Below are 17,163 nucleotides of genomic sequence, written 5' to 3'. Positions count from 1 at the left end.
TATTTATTTTTTTATTTTATTTTTGAGTAATCTGAGGTAAAGAAGCACAATTAATGACACCAGTGTTGTCAGATTTTACTGCTGATTTGAAATATGTTCTTAGATCGTAATCTTGACCAACCGCTTTGGAGATTTCGGTCTTTCCTCATTCAAGTAGATAGGAGCTGCACTTGTATTCAGCTTGTTTACATAGAAAATAGCTGCCCAGCCTGCCTGAGAACATTCCAAAGATGGCTGTTGAGTGGACTGACTTGCTAAAAAGACTTTGCAGGTAGCATTGTTCTCTTGTGCATCCAGACGCACACTCTACTTGCTCCACACCTCGTGCTCCTTTCCAGTTAAATCATAAAAATAGATGTGTTCCCCAGTTATGACATACATCCACTGATCTATTTACGCATTCTTCATTTATTAAGTTATATATGGATGGATTGGAACCCAGAACTCCTTAAACAACGAGACCAATCAGTCTGGATAAGATTTCACTGATCCTTATATTTATCCTCTGACTCTCAAAATCCCAGTACTAACAGCGTTAGTTTACATATCAAATTATCACATTCATCTGAAATATTGTTTTGGGATCTCTTAAACTGGTACCGGGAAACTATCCCCACCACTTTTTTAAAACAAAGTGTCGCCCCTGGTTATCAGCATAGTGGTGTGCATGTAGACGCACTCACTGAACTTCCTGAAAGACTAAGCTACCAGTAGAGAGCACTGTCATTGAAAAGGTATGTTGCTAAGATCTAGTCCTAGTAATAAGGCCTTGCATTGTTCGTGCCAAGCAATATTGTGAGACACAGCCTCAAGCAATACTGTGTAATTGCTATGCTTTCCAGAACACCACTCCTGCAGACCCAGTTTTACAAGTGTCAACCATCATAGAACATTTTGACGACATCAAGCACAGGACATTTATGTAATTTAAATTAGGCCAGGTTGATTAAATCGCCTGATTTTGGACTATTTTGAGATTTTGAGATTGTCTGCACCAGCCGTCAGCTTTGCCCACTTGGCTGATTAACAGAAGTGGTTCTGCCCAGAGTCAGTTCCAAGATTCGCCAGCAGCCTGGTCAATGGATAGTGCACATTTTCTGTTTTCCAATACTTTTAGGTGATTTTGAGTATATATTGGTAAAATAAATAGCAATTTTATTGTACATCACATTTGCTATTATTAGATTGTATTACACACTACAGGCCCATATATCGACATATTAGCCACTGGCCACCTTGCTGTTAAGATGTTTGTTTACCAGTCATATATAAACCTGAATCACTCAACCACTAATTGCAGTGTAAAATTTCCAAGCACATCTTTCCAGTTGCAATTTCAGAGATCTTCAAACAGATGCCTTTTTTGAAATAATTTCTTTGTATTTTTAGTACATAAATATGAACTGCACTACATATACAATATGATTATGTTTACAGTAGTGTCAAGTGACATTCTGTCCTCAGACACAACGGTAAAAATTAGATGCAGGCACTCAAACTGAATAGATTGCATGAAATTATTTGGGTGTAAACATTCTTATGATAAAACAATCAAAAATGATTCCAAGTACAATTCATTGTTACACTGATCACATTTCTGAAAATGTAGTATCAGATTAATTACATTTCGATAAATATAACTAAGGCAAATCATGCCAAATTCAGCTTCTGAAATAATCTGTGTGGTTCAACAAGATATCCTAATCTGTCAACAACTGGATCAGTATTCAGTATTTAATCAGTATTTAAAGGTTAAGTATGTCATTTCTGCACCACTAGCAGAACCAAACAGAATTGCATTCCTATAAAAAAAAGTTTGGACTTGTTCGGACAAATAAGAAGTCCAGCCGCAAACTCACATCATTGGTTGAGCCAAAGCAGTTATGTCCAACCCAGTCGGCCCACTCAAACAAACAGATTGCAATTCCCTTTGGTGTCACCGGCGGCAAATAAAGTACACACTTCACTTTACAAATAGAAACACTGATATTTGTATAATATGTTATTGATATTTTTTTTAAAGCAACCAATAAAACGGAATACAACAAATGCAGCATTCAGGGAATAGCTTACAATTTAAAATAAGAATGAAATGTCAATGCTAAAGAAGAAAGAACAGTATGAGCAGATCTGTCAACAAAAGTATTCATCCTGCAAATGGCGTCTGCTAGTCTGGTGTAAATCACTCCACATATTTGACTGCTAAAATGTACATGTGATTCTACCATGCTGGTGTGGTGTTTCTATGTTTAAAGGAACAGTTCAGTCTAGTTCAGAAATTAACATTCTGTCAAAATTTACTAACCCTCATGTCATTCTTAACACATATAACTTATTTATGTGTAAAACAAAAGGAGACATTTTAGAGAAAATTCTGGTCCATGTTTTTAATATAATGGCAGTAAATGAGCGCTATGAGAGAAAAGCTAAAACAACATTCTCGGATGAACACACAAGCCACTGTTAAGTCGCATGGACTACTTTTATGATACTTTTAGGTGCTTTTTAAAGCTTTAAAGTGAGGCACAATCAACTGCCATTGTATTGACAAGATGGACCAAAATATTAGGTCTTTTCCCACTGCAGGAACTAAAGCCCATTTTAGGTACTTTTACTTGGTACTTTACGTCGTTTTCTATAGTTCAACTATACTTCCTCTTAGCCGTTTAGAGAGAATGTTCTCTGTTGAGTTCTGAGTTCTGCATGAGCTGTGTGGTGAGTGCCTCATCTCTCCTCTCACTGTGGTTACTTTTGCATGTGCGAATGCAAGAGGGAAAAGTCATTTTGGGTGTGCCGTTCCTCTAAGTAGTTCTCATTTTGAAAGTTCAAGGGGGGAGTACCAGAACAGTATGTGTGAAAGGGGCTATTCATTAAAATGTCTCCTTTTGTGTCCCACATAAAAAGTCAAATGGGTATGGGACAACATCAGTGTGAGTAAATCATGACAAAATGTTCATTTTTGGGTGAACCTTTATTGCAATGGTTTCTTCTGTTAAATATTTGTTTCACTAATACGCCCAGTGAAATATGTTGCCTTTACAGAGTGGATCGGGATTCCTTCAAGTTTCATCCAAGTAGTCAGACTCGCTTTGTTTAGCCAAAATATTTGGCTAAATTTGTGCCTTGCCCCTTCAGAAAACGTGCTTTGTTAATGTTTATCTGTTTGACCATTTTGAGTCATTATCATGTGCTTCAGGCTAATCATAAACCCAAATGCGTCAAATCAGTCTCTCCTCCTTGGGTAGTTTGAGGGCGTCTGGAGTCTCAACGCTGCTTGTTCCTGTCTGCTCCTCTGCACTGGGTCGATACGTCCCCTCCGTCTGTCTCTTCTTTTTGACAACGCAGAACAGAAATACCAGAACTGCCGTCAAAATAGCCAACAGTCCCAGGACAACAGTTGGTACTACAATGGCCACAATATTGGGGCCCTGGACAAAGAAAAGTAGAAACGTTAATCAACAAAACCACTGGCTTGATCTAGATCAGATATTTCCAAAACTGGCACACAGGTGACATGTTTTCATTCTAAGGCATGCAGTGAAATTTTGATGCAAATATTTTGCATCTTAAATTAGCACTTAACACTGGCCAGATTAGAGAGATATTGGCCAAAAGTCGATAACATACAGTTGGGTCCAAAAGTCTAAGACCACAATTGATAAATTTGAAAGTGAGAAATCAGATTTGGAATTTTTCTTTACAATAAAATGTATGCAATATAATGTACATGAATTTCAGACTTTAAGTATTTAGTATGTTCCACTTTTGCTTTAATGACAGCATGCACTCGAGTTAACATGATCAATGTCACAAATTTGCTTCCATTTGATTAATAACGTAAAAAAGCACAGAATCTTAAATACTTCTTAATTTCCTGTCATAACTTTTCTTTATTTGAAATTTTTCAAAATCATTTTTATTGCCAGATTTAAATGAAAAAATCCATATGTGGTCTCAGACTTTTCGACCCCACTTTATTTATAACATAAATAAATAGATATTAATCTATAGGCAGTATCCCTTCATGCCAATACAGAGAAAAGAAAAACCCTACAACACATAATGAAAATCTCTACTTACTTGACTTGGAGTTGTAGTTGTAGTGTTGCTAGACATTGTGGTGGTCTCTGCAAAAAAGAAACCATTATGATGAGATAAAAACCAACAGATTATAAGAATATATACATTGGCGGCCAATAGTTTGGAATAATGTACATATTTTGCTCTTATGGAAAGAAATTGGTACTTTTATTAACCAAAGTGGCATTCAACTGATCACAATGTATAGTCAGGACATTAATAACATGAAAAAATTACTATTACAATTTGAAAAAAATGTTCAGAACTTCTTAAACTTCTTCAAAGAGTTCTCATCAAAAAATCTCCACGTGCAGCAATGACAGCTTTGCAGATCCTTGACATTCTAGCTGTCAGTTTATACAGATACTCAGGTGACATTTCACCCCACGCTAACGGAAGCACTTGCCATAGATGTGGCTGTCTTGTCGGGCACTTCTCACGCACCTTACAGTCTAGCTGATCCCACAAAAGTTCAATGGGGTTAAGATCCATAACACTCTTTTCCAATTATCTGTTGTCCAGTGTCTGTGTTACTTTGCCCACTCTAACCTTTTCTTTTTGTTTTTCTGTTTCAAAAGAGGCTTTTTCTTTGCAATTCTTCCCATAAGGCCTGCACCCCTGAGTCTTCTCTTTACTGTTGTACATGAAACTGGTGTTGAGCGGGTAGAATTCAATGAAGCTGTCAGCTGAGGACATGTGAGGCGTCTATTTCTCAAACTAGAGACTCTGATGTACAGATGAGTTTCTAGAGAAAGCTGTTTCTTTTTAGCCATTTTTGACCTAATATTGACCTCAAGACATGCCAGTCTATTGCATACTGTGGCAACTCAAAAACAAACACAAAGACAATGTTAAGCTACATTTAACGAACCAAATAACTTTCAGCTGTGTTTGATTTAATGGCAAGTGATTTTCTAGAACCAAATTAGCAATTTATCATGATTACTCAAGGATAAGGTGTTGGAGTGATGGCTGTTGGAAATGGGGCCTGTCTAGATTTGATCAAAAATGACTTTTTTCAAATAGTGATGGTGCTGTTTTTTATATCAGTAATGTCCTGACTGTACTTTGTGATCAGTTGAATGTCACTTTGGTGAATTAAAGTACCAATTTCCTGTACATTATTCCAAACATTTGGCCACCAGTGTATATTATAGATTACATGAGCTTTGGGCAACCAGGCCTGGTATAAACACGTTACTATACCTAAATGTTTGCAAAATGATTTTTACATGGCTCGTTGTACATGTCGCAGCAGTTTCCTGGTGAAATGAACACTAGAGGGGCAACAACAACAATGACTTTTATTCACTTTCACACAAATCACGAGTAAAATGTCAGATTATCAGTTTGTAAACACTTACTTTTGCTCTGTTCCTCACACAATACTATCTTATGACAACAAAACACCTTCTCTATAGTGCATGACTATAAGGCGATACATTTTAACGGTTGCATTACATAACCAGTTGCATTTACAAGCTTGTTTGATTGTAATCAAATTGTGTGGTACCTCAACTGATACAGTGTTGCACTTTCGATGTCCTGTCCTGAAGAGACCGCGAGTCGACACGTGAGCTGAAAGTGTCATGGAAGCAGCACAAAATTACATGGCTGCTTCATCAATTGTGTTTTTCATCTCAGATGAGCTTTTCATGACACTATTGTTTAGGTTTAAGGTTCAGGGTAGGAAGGTCGGTTTTGTTGATTTAATACATGATAGTAAGTGCCACACAGAGGGCATTTCACCTCGGAACTGCCGCGATACGTGAAAGGCGCCATGTGATGTCATTTTGCAAAAATGTCACCACAGTCATGTGATTTTTATGAGATCGGGCTGGCTTTGGTACACAACTCAATTCCTGTGCAGCTCTTTTATTATATTGTTGCAGTTAAAGTAGCACTTTTTCTTTAGGCCCATTTCATATTTCATTGAAAGCAATGCATATTTATTTATTTTGGTGCCCAGATTACAGTATTTGCACTGCCTGCCTAAGCAGAGCGCTGTTGTGTAGCAGAAACGTATGTGCAAGTTTCTGCGCTAAGCCCACGTTTGACCGCATGTGGTGCACTGAACTCAGCAGAAAACATCTTGAAAATGCACTGTAAACCTATTTACTAATATAATCAATATAATCTTGGAATACAGGCTATTATGAAGCAATATTAAATAGTGGAGTGAAACAATTGTTTGAAAACAACATCTGTTGGGTTTGATACAAGTTCCACTTAAAGTGACATGCACACAAACACACCTTCTGTTCAGTAAATCTGACTGAATCCAGATGTTTTAAGCAGTTCTGTTTCATGCAGATGAATTATCATTTGTATTTAAAGGAACAGCTGACAAAATGTAAATTCTCTCATTTACTCACCCTCATGGCATCCCAGAAAGTATGACTTTCTTTGTTCCGTTAAGACAAATGAAGATATCTAGAGGAATATCTCAGCTCTGTAGGTCCATACAATTCAAGTGAATGGTGACCAGAAATGTGAAGGTCCAAAAAGCACATAAAGGCAGCATAAAAGTAATCCACAAAACTCCAGTGGTTAAATCCATGTCTTCAGAAGCAATGTGATAGGTGTGGGTGAGAAACAGAAGTCCTTTTTATTGTAAATCTCCACTTTCACTTTCAGATTATTTTTCTTGTGTTTTTGGCGATTCACATTCTTTGTGAATATCGCCACCTACTGGGCAGGGAGGAGAATTTATATTAAAAAATATTGAGCTGTTACTCACCCACACCTACCATATCGCTTCAGAAGATATAGATTTAACCACTTCAGTCTTATAGATTACTTTTATGCTGCTTTTATGTGCTTTTTGGAACTTCAAAGTTCTGGCCTCATTCACTTGCATTGTGAGGACCAACAGAGCTGAAATATTCTTCTAAATATCTTCATCTGTGTTCAGCAGAAGAAAGAAAGTTATACACATCTTATGAAGGTGAGTAAATGATGAGAGAATTTTCATTTTTGGGTGAACTATCCCTTTAAATGTGATCAACATCATCTTTTCACTGTCAGGTTTGTAAGAATTTTGTAATAAGTTACTATTTACATTTTCCCAAAGATAACCATTTTATGGCTATAATTAAAGAAAATACTTAAAATACTAACTGTATAAAGCTGTATTGTTACACAGCAGAAACGCTGTCAGTGTGAAAGCTCAACACAAGCCTGCTGTTTTGCAGAAACAGGTCTTATTATTCTTTAACATTTCATATGAGGGATGGCGGTCGTAATAACAGCTGTCAATATCATTGCAAGTCACATCACTATGACGTGCAGGTTCTGTACGTCATAATAAGGTACTCAGAATTAAGGCTAAATTTACAGTAGTTTACACACAGGTGAGAAAAGGAAGCAAATGTGTACTGAACATTCATAAAAGAAAGGGAACTTGGGTTTTGTTCCACATCAAATGGTGTGTTAAAGGGTATATGCTTTGCTGTGGCGCAATCTCACAATTTAAAAGTGACATCATGAAACAAAACACCTTAACATTCAGTGCATTTTTAAAATGTGGACCTTGCAAACAGATTGTGTTGGAGCTTACTGTGTAACTGCTCATTAGCACACAAAAGAGATGTCTGCAAGCTTTAAAGCCATCAATATTCTCATGCTCCTGACAAAATAAACTTTTAGCAGATATACGCACACACTTAAAATTCACCATCTTTATTTACCAGAAGTATTGATAGCTCATCTTGCGCTCAGGGACAATTGAGCTGGATGATGCATCAAATCTTCATAATATATTTGCACTGATTTTGCTAGAGATATAAAATAAACCAACAATGTAAACGTCACAATGATTTTAATGTGCTTTTTATTTGGCCATAAATTTTCCAAAAAAATAGTGTCACTTTACTAATTTTTCTAGTCCTGACTCGCACGTGAGAGCACTGTAATATTCAGTGTTGGGTAAGTTACTTAAAAATAGTAAAAAATAGTAAAAAACAAATTACAAATTATTTCTCTAAAATTTTAATTAAATTACTTATTACTTCATTGAAAGGTAATCACATTACTAATTACTTTATTTTTAAGTTATTTTCTAAAACACTTTTCTGCTCAACAAATTCAAAATAATGTCTATATTTCTTCCTTGTTCACTGTTACACACAAGTCATACATTCAGCACCTCAAATTTCTACATTAATAATATATTAGAAATAAGCATAACCCTATAATGTACTTAAAAGTAATTAAATTAATTGAAAGTCAGTAACTGTAATCTGATTACAAGATTTTAAAATGTAATGCATACACTATTTCTTTTTCAAATGAAAAGTAATTAGATTACAGTAACTATTTACTTTGTAAGGGATTACACCCTGCACTGGTAATGGTAAATGCCATTGGAGTTCGTATAAGTTTGATTTAATTTGCTTCAATACGTTCAAATTGTCTGTTTTAATAAATTGATAAAAACATTTTTTATGTACAGCATTAACCCCAATATTTACCTACATTTATTTTACTACAAAATGTTCTGTCTGTTGAATAATACTGTCATTCTTCCTTGTGTTTATGTAGTGAAAAACAGTGGAAAACATAAGCTGACGATTTTTTAACTAGATGTTAACTGTGTTTTTATTAATTAAACATTTAGAATCTAATTGGCTACAGATATTGTAAATAATTGAAATAAGGTTTTGTGAGCAGCAAAGCATTAATTAGTGCCTCACACTTAGCCTAAATTCTGTAAGCAACAACAATCCCTAATACCCCAAATCATCTAAAAGTTTGCCAACTTTGTTAAATCTCAAGTTTTGATACACATGATCACTGCACTTTGACAAGCCATAGTGTGCATAGTGTTCTTGTGAAATGGTCAGAGCACAAGCAATGGTACAAACTGTTGACTTAGCTTAAGACGAAATATTACACTTGCACAGTCATCATTAAAAGTAATGTTTACACCTCTACAAAGCTATCACAGCACAAAACACACACAAAAAAGAGAGAAAGAGAGACTGGGAGGATCCAAATGAAAAAGCAAAAATGTTAATTATTTACAGGAGAGTAAATAATCCCTCAAGGACGAAAGTGCGAGGAGACTTTTAAAGAGGAAAATAACTTGTTACAGGACTCATAATGAAATATGAGAGGAAAAGTAATAATAATTTTAGAAAAGCCTATAGGGCCATATGCAAAGTATACTGAAAAAAGGAAAAGCAACTTTACTGAAAATACTAAACCAATTCACTTGAAATCAACTTAATATATTTATGTTTGAGATGAGAACATAATTATGTTGCATTAAGTCCAAGGTACACTGCCGTTCAAAAGTTCTGAAACACTTGACTGAAATGTTTCTCATGATCTTAAAAATCTTTTGATCTGAAGGCGTATGCTTAAATGTTTGAAATTAGTTTTGTAGACAAAAATATAATTGTGCCACCATATTAATTTATTTCATTATAAAACTAAAATTTTATTTAAAAAAAAAGTTTTTGAAATTGATGACTTGGACCAAATAATAAAGAAAAGCAGCCAATAAGTGCCCAACATAGATGGGAACTCCTTCAATACTCTTTAAAAAGCATCCCAGGGTGATACCTCAAGAAGTTGGTTGAGAAAATGTCAGGAGTACATTTTGGTGACTACTTTGAAGATGCTAAAATATAACACAGTTTTGATTTATTTTGGATTTTGTTTAGTCACAACATGATTCCCATAATTCCATTTATGTTATTCCATAGTTTTGATGACTTTATTATTATTCTAAAATGTGAAAAAATAATAAAGAAGAATGAGTAAGTGACCCTAAACTTTTGAACGGCAGAGTACATTTAACACAGTCATCAAAAAGTGATATGATCACATTGCTATGAAATGTACAAATGGATTCAGACTTCTAACGGATGGTGTTCACTCCACATGATTTTTACCGTTTGCTCAATAACTTATTTAAAATGAGTTAATGGAACACAATTCTGTAGCGTTTGGTCTCAACTTAATTTCATGGTGTACAATCCACCTATATTCACTTAATATAATTGTTTTGGGACTATGTGAATAATATTAGTTGCATCAATGCATTGCTGAAACAGGCCAGGGGATTTCCAGTTCCCAGCATGCTTTGAATGGGACTGGATTGGGAGAATAAATTTTAAAATTAAATGTTATTTGAATGTATTTTAACATTTAGGAGACTTCTTAGTGTTTAATGTTCTGTTATGTTGGGATTTAGAGGGGTTTCGTCATGTTTTTTTGTAATTAACATTTTTTATTGAGTCAAAGAAAAAACATAACAGAGAAAAACACAACACATACACACCGAATCAACATTTAACTTTTAACCCTCACTAATATCCCTCCCAAAACACCAACCCCACCCTAACCCCAATGAACACCCCCGTGGTCACATAAAAATAATACACAACCAAACAACCCCTAAAACATTATAAAAAAAATTAAATATATAATAAACATACATAAACTAAACTTCTCTCTCCCCATTCCTTCCCCGAGAGTCCTCCAAAACTACCAAATACCTACCCCACTTCCTGAAAAACAAGTCCCCAAACCCCAGCCTTCTACCAGCCATCTCCTCAAAAGCTGCCACCCTCCCCATCTCCACACACCACTCCGGAAATGGTGGCACTCCATCCGACTTCCAACCCCTTAAAATAATCTGTCTGCCAATCATAATACTAGTCAGAATCCAATTTTTTATATATTTGTCCTCCAAATTTATGACTGCTCCATCGCCCAAAATACAAAGTCTGGGGCAAAGTAAAATTTGAGTGCCCAAAACGTCACACAAATAATTCTGAACCTTCATCCAAAAATCTTGGATCTGGTTTCTGTCATGTTTAATATTTTTTATTACCACTGTAGAGAAGAGTGGAGCTAATGTTTAGGGGTTGAGTACATTACTATTAAAGAATCTGTTGATATTCTTATGAAGCAAATACTGGAGGATCATCAGTATAATGACTGATTGAGGATCTGTTAATTCTCAGCAGCACCTTACTTGTTATACAGTACAAACATATATATGATATACTAATGTGATTCTTACTAGCCAGCAGGGCTGAAACGATTAGTCGACATTACCAACAAAGTCAACAATAAAAAAATGTCGACAAAGATTTTCATTGTCGAATAGTTGTTTGATGTCATTTAACGTAACATGAGATCACATTAAACTCTAATGATGATGTGCGAGAGCAGCACTGCAGTTTGCACCTGACTGAGGAGAGGAAGAATTACACAGCTCACAGTCCAGACGCACTCCAAACTTTCCAAACAGTTTCAGGTGATGTAGATCGCAATGTATGAGGGAATTATAATGCAAAAATACAAAATAAGTAAATACAGAAGCACTCTCGTTGCAGAATAAGTGGAGCTGGAGCTCTTTAAAGGAAACAACCTGGTGTTATATCTTAAATGCAGTTATATTTAATGCGTTATAGCTTTATTAAAGGTCAGATAATACAGAAGCAGATCATGTAAACAACTACAAACTCCGAAACTGGCATTTCTCTGTGCGGGCAGCACCTCTTCTATGAGTTGTGCCAATGTCCTGTTCTAAGGGGGAGAGATTAAAACTGCATCCGGCTGAGGCGCACTCTGTCACAAGGATGCTCGTCCCTCGAGCTTAATGCAGCTAGATTATAACGTGATGGCTCGCGACTTATTATATCATAATATGTCACTGTGCATTTCTTATTGTGAAGAAAATTGGAAATACGCAGCTTTATTAATAAGAGAGAGTTTGTTTTTTTGAACAGAAAGGTGAGAGAGGGTAGTCTTCACCCAATTTTACACTGCAACAAAATACATTTTTGATTTGTTTTTGTTTTGGCTTGTTTTCCAATATAAATATCTAAAACTCCTTTAAAACAACGTACATTATCTTTAGCAGCTATACTGCAGAAGAAAATGTTTTATCTGAGAATGTTGAATATAATATTAAAAATCCTTTTAAAAAAGATGCATTCACCTGAGAATAGATCTTGAATATAAGTATATTTTGTCTTTACTGCACTCACAGAAGTATAAAAAAGTGAAAAAATACACTTGTATACAAAATACACTTATATTTAAGATACATTCTCTTAAAGCAAGTCTAAATATCTTATATGTTGCTTCAAGTAAATGTATCTTTAAGGATTTTTAGACAATTTTAAATGGAAAACAAGACAAAAACACTTGATAACAGTAGGATTTTTTGTAGTGAATTTCTTTACTGAATTAAACTTCATAAAAAGTTTTTTTTTTTTCCCTTAATTCAGTGAATATCATTAAGAGGTATTTTTAAAAGATGATTTTGTCCTCTTTATTGTTAGTAAGCACGTTTAATACAACCTTTTAAGTCGGGGCACAAGCTGAATAATTGGTTAAGAGCTAATGATTAATCGGTGCAATAATCGCTGAATAGTCGAATAATCGTTCTAATAATCGTTAGATTAATCGATCATCAAAATAATAATTAGTTGTAGTGTTACTAGCTAGCAACATGTTGCAAAGTTCATTAGAGTTATTTGAAAGTTGGGTTACCTTAATTAATTTAGGTTTTCACTACACAAAGTATTTGAGTAGATCCTACATTTTAATTTCATATCAAAGAATCTCATTTTCATTATGTGGAACCAATGTCCACAACTGAATTAAGTTAAAACAATTAAAAAAAAGGAAATTTTGTTTTTCAGTGTATTTTGCCACATGTCAAAATTTAAATTAGATCATCAAATTTGCAGCAGAATAAATAAGATGACATTTAGAAGAATAGAAGAATTATTAGAATCTTGTAGCTTTAACCAAATAATAAAAAAAAAATACATGCAACTTCACTCATATACAATAATAAAATTCTTTTTTAACATTTTCTTCAGCATAAATTACTAGTACAAGTACTACCATGGGGTATAAATGCTTTATATAGCTTTTTTTTTTTTCGCATTACAGAGTGTGTGAAAGTACTGATTAGTAATGAGACCAGGAGTGCGGGGGGGGGTTATGCTTAATTGTCATGAAAATAATGTCACAATTATGCCTGTCGCGATTATTAAATAACTGTCTAACCGCAGTCATTTGATCTAAACATGATTATTGTGAACTTTAAATTCCAATCACATTTTAATGCCCAAATAAGGGAATTTTAATCACATTTTAATGCCCAAATAAGGGAATTTTAATCACATTTTAATGCCCAAATAAGGGAATTTTAATCACATTTTAATGCCCAAATAAGGGAATAATTTTAAGCGAATATACAGTATAAATGCCATGAACAGCACGTTTGTTTGTCATTTAGTTGAACTCTGGATGAGCGTCACTGAGCAGCACCACGGAGGTCAACAAGCTCCTGTCCGGAAGAGCTCCTGATGCATGCGCTGTATAAACGAACAAGTATACATTTTGATAGTGAACGCAAAGCACTCCATTTCACTTTAAAACGATCGTGCAATGGCAAACGTTCCTGGTTCATACACGCTGTGTTAATGGTACGCAGTGACACAGAGGAGACGCAAGCTTACTCTTTTTCTGTGGAGTGATATAATGATGAAATTAAATCTCAAAGGTTCTGCTTCATGACAAATAAGAGCTTGTGGGTTTAATCAAAGAGCAAAGAAATTAGAACTGAAATAGATTACTATTGCATAATATAATATGATATAATATAATTTGTATTATATTTTTACAATTTGTATATATATATATATATATATATATATATATATATATATATATATATATATATATATATATGTAAACTAAAAATGTAAACTAAGCTAAAGGCATATTTAAAGTATTAAGAAATATTTTAATATTTAAAACATTATTTTACATGTCATTCTTAAGTTTTTAAAGCGTTAAAATGAAATAATTTTTTTTATCATCTATTTTTGTTTTATCAAATCATCTATTTTATTTTTTTTATTTATATATTTGAAGTTAAATATGTAAAAATGACTTCTTAAGGTGTAAGAAGCACACATACTGTACACCTTAAGAAATATGACAATTTGTATGACAATTAATCGTGAAAGCCCTAAAACAGTTAATTAATCGTCATAATCGCAATTACTTGTTGACACTTAATCATCAACCAAATAATGATCCTTCATTTTTTTAAGCAAAATATAACTACTTATTTCTTCCTTTTGATTTTGAGGTGAAACATGACCTGGACATGTTCATACCAGGTTCCATGCGGTTCGCCCATACAAAGTCTATGATTAAATCTTTTCAGGTTAAATGGGTGTTATGTATTCATTTTATGGCCTTCCAACAATACCTTGAATGTTTCTGCAGAAAACTGGCATGACTGAGCTTGTCTAAAGTGTTCCAGACACAATCTGGCAACTAAAAGGTTTTAATGTTTAATAAAAGGTTTGTTACTCAGCTCTTGTGTTGTGTGAGCTGTTTGAATGCAGTGATTAATAATCCGGATACTCTCTTCTCGAATACAAAGTTCAGTTTCGGACATGGCAGTATAGAGGTGGAGCGAGTGACTCACCATTAGCCAACGCATTCCTGAGAAGCAGAGGCAGAATACTCCCTGCCAATAGCCCAACCTGCTGTATCATCCCCGAGACGGAGTCAGTCTGCACCCCTACCCTCATCCAGAAGGGACTGATGCTCTGGGTAGGGTGGATCAGAAGTGATCAATAAATCATTTTATTCCAGATCAAAGGAATAAAAATAGTCTGTCTCTGGCAAGCTGCATAAAAGGAGAAGAAAAGTTGCTTTGCAGATTTGATTGCTTTGACTGTTTATAACAGACAAACCTGTGACTATATACAGTAATACTGGTTAGTAATTTAGTATAGCGAGCCCCATTATTTTACTCACAAATTGAGTTCAAACAACCGTCTGTGCTTGCCTTAGCTGATTTAAATTGCTGAAAAATAGCATACAAGTAAAAAAAGAAGGTTTACATTTTGTGCACCCAATTGTTCCAAAATAGCCTTTGCTTAAGGTTAATTTCTTATGCATCAACCTGCTTTTAAGAATAAGTCACCATGTGTATAGGCTATATATTATGCAAATATTTTAAGAGCTTCAGGATGTTTTGAGTGAATTTAATTCTTAGAAACTCACTGACTGATCAAGTAACAAATGTTTTATTATTTTTATATTTTAAACGTTTACTCTTCATTCAATACACATTCATTGGTAACACTTTACAATAAGGTTCCATTTGTTAACTTTAGTAAACAACATTAGTTAACATGAACTAACAATGAATAATACTTGTACAGCATTTATTCATCTTTGTTAATGTTACTTATTAAAACTACAGTTGTTCATTGTTAGTTCATAGTGCATTAACTAATGTTTACTAATACAACCTTTGATTTTAAATATGTATTAGTATATGTTGACAGTAACATTAACTAAGATTAATAAATGCTTCATAAGTATTGTTCATTGTTAACTAACGTTAACAAATGGAACCTTATTGTAAAGTGTTACAGCATTTATTATGTCTTATAACTTGGTTAATGTTAATTTCAACATATAGTAATACATTGAAAAAATCAAAAGTTGTTAACAGTCAATGCACTATGAACTAACATGAACTACCCATGAACTAACAATTGTATTTTTATTAACTAACATTAACAAAGATTAATAAATGCTGTAAAGAAAATGATACCTAATGCATTAACTAATAATAAGAAATGGATTCCACTCCTTCCACCTTATTTGCGTTGTGTTGTTCAGGAAACATTAATAGCCTACGATACACAAAAACTTAATATAGGTAATAAAAGATAAATATAGATAAAACACACACACACACACACACACACACCTGTATGCCCACTTTCGTAATCTGAACAGGTTTCCTGTATATATGTTCGCTTTATATCCAATTTACTTGATCACAGGTCGCTTCCGCCTCACCTTACCGGAGAAACGCAGTTTTTAAACCGAAACTACCGCGACACTCCAGTTTCTTATTGATAGTCTGCTCATAATAACACATTATCCTTCAAGATCCGTCCCCGCTTTCAATGGTGACCTTGTGCATTTGGTATTGTGTGTTGAGTGATCGCTGGTCTGTTGAAGGCTTTTTCGTCTTTCTAAATTCCCATCGCTGATCACATGGTTGAGTGTCGTGTTACAACACCTGAGTCCGGCCACTACCTGTGGCGCGAGACAGACGCGCTATTGTGCGCAAAAATCCACCTGCGCACTGGAGCGATGCGCAGACTCTTGTCCTCTCTCAGCTCTGGACAATGAATAGTTACTTACCTATCACTGTTTTAAGCCTTGTACTCTTGTCAGTTTGAATATTATGAGGATGTTAAATGCTTTGCCTCTGTATCTGATTACTTTGATGATTTAAAGAGCTAGTTTTATTGATAAGGTTATTATAGAGATTCATAACACACTATTGACTTAAAGCTATATCTTTCTCGCCGTCATATTTAGTTATCAGTAACTTTAGCTTGAAGTGTTTTCAAACGGTCCGTGTTGCGACCTCGTGTGGTGGCTGATGGACCGTTAATCTTAAAAAGAATGTACAACATTTTTGGAATGCCACAATTCTGTTAATGCCTTTCAACAGCCTTTCCTTCTCTGAACAAAACTTATTAACCACCTCGTGACTGTCACCTCGCCCGCGCGCGCGCACACACACACACACACACACGGAAATGCCTAAAGTAGCCTAAAACTGGCCCACGAATGAGATAATCTAGATAAATTAAAAAAGAAAGCAACAACCACAATAATAGCCTATATATATATATATATATATATATATAGGCTATTATTGTGGTTGTTGTATATATATATATATATATATATATATATATATATATATATATATATATATATATATATATATATATATATATATATATTATTCTATTGCACCTTTCATACATGCAGCTTCCCAGCTAATAATTTTGTGTTGCCACAGAATGGACATTCTAATGTTCTCTTTGATTAGCCAGGAAAGTTTGTTTACTAAAAACATTCCTTGTAGGGTTAGAGAATGTTCCCCTAACACTCTTCTAATGTTCCCCTAACACTCTCTATCCGATATTCCTTCTGAAACCCTGTTGTACATCAATAATACATCTGCAACCCAAGTTCTGAACAATT

General features: G+C 34.4%; 1 protein-coding gene across 2 annotated transcripts; it reads right to left on the bottom strand.

Annotated features, from left to right (window-relative positions):
- Positions 1–1,115: 1,115 nt before the first annotated feature.
- On the bottom strand, positions 1,116–16,276 carry LOC127451659 (protein crumbs homolog 3-like). 2 transcript variants are annotated; one of them, XM_051716511.1, is made up of 4 exons: positions 15,863–16,276; positions 14,561–14,684; positions 4,081–4,127; positions 1,116–3,428 (listed from the first exon to the last, which is right to left on the bottom strand). In XM_051716511.1, the coding sequence occupies exons 2-4, from the start codon at positions 14,664–14,666 to the stop codon at positions 3,219–3,221; spliced, it is 363 nt and encodes a 120-aa protein (XP_051572471.1). In that variant the 5' UTR covers positions 14,667–14,684; positions 15,863–16,276; the 3' UTR covers positions 1,116–3,218. The 2 variants fall into 2 exon arrangements, with proteins under 2 accessions (XP_051572471.1, XP_051572470.1); XM_051716510.1 differs by having other exon boundaries at positions 1,117–3,428; positions 14,561–14,764; positions 15,863–16,270.
- Between the last annotated feature and the right edge of the window lie 887 nt (positions 16,277–17,163).

The sequence above is a fragment of the Myxocyprinus asiaticus genome, chromosome 14 (assembly GCF_019703515.2).
Source record: "Myxocyprinus asiaticus isolate MX2 ecotype Aquarium Trade chromosome 14, UBuf_Myxa_2, whole genome shotgun sequence".
NCBI classification, from domain to species: Eukaryota; Metazoa; Chordata; class Actinopteri; order Cypriniformes; family Catostomidae; genus Myxocyprinus; species Myxocyprinus asiaticus.
The sequence above is the reverse complement of the archived record's forward strand: the minus strand, read 5'-3'. Positions and strand labels throughout refer to the sequence as shown.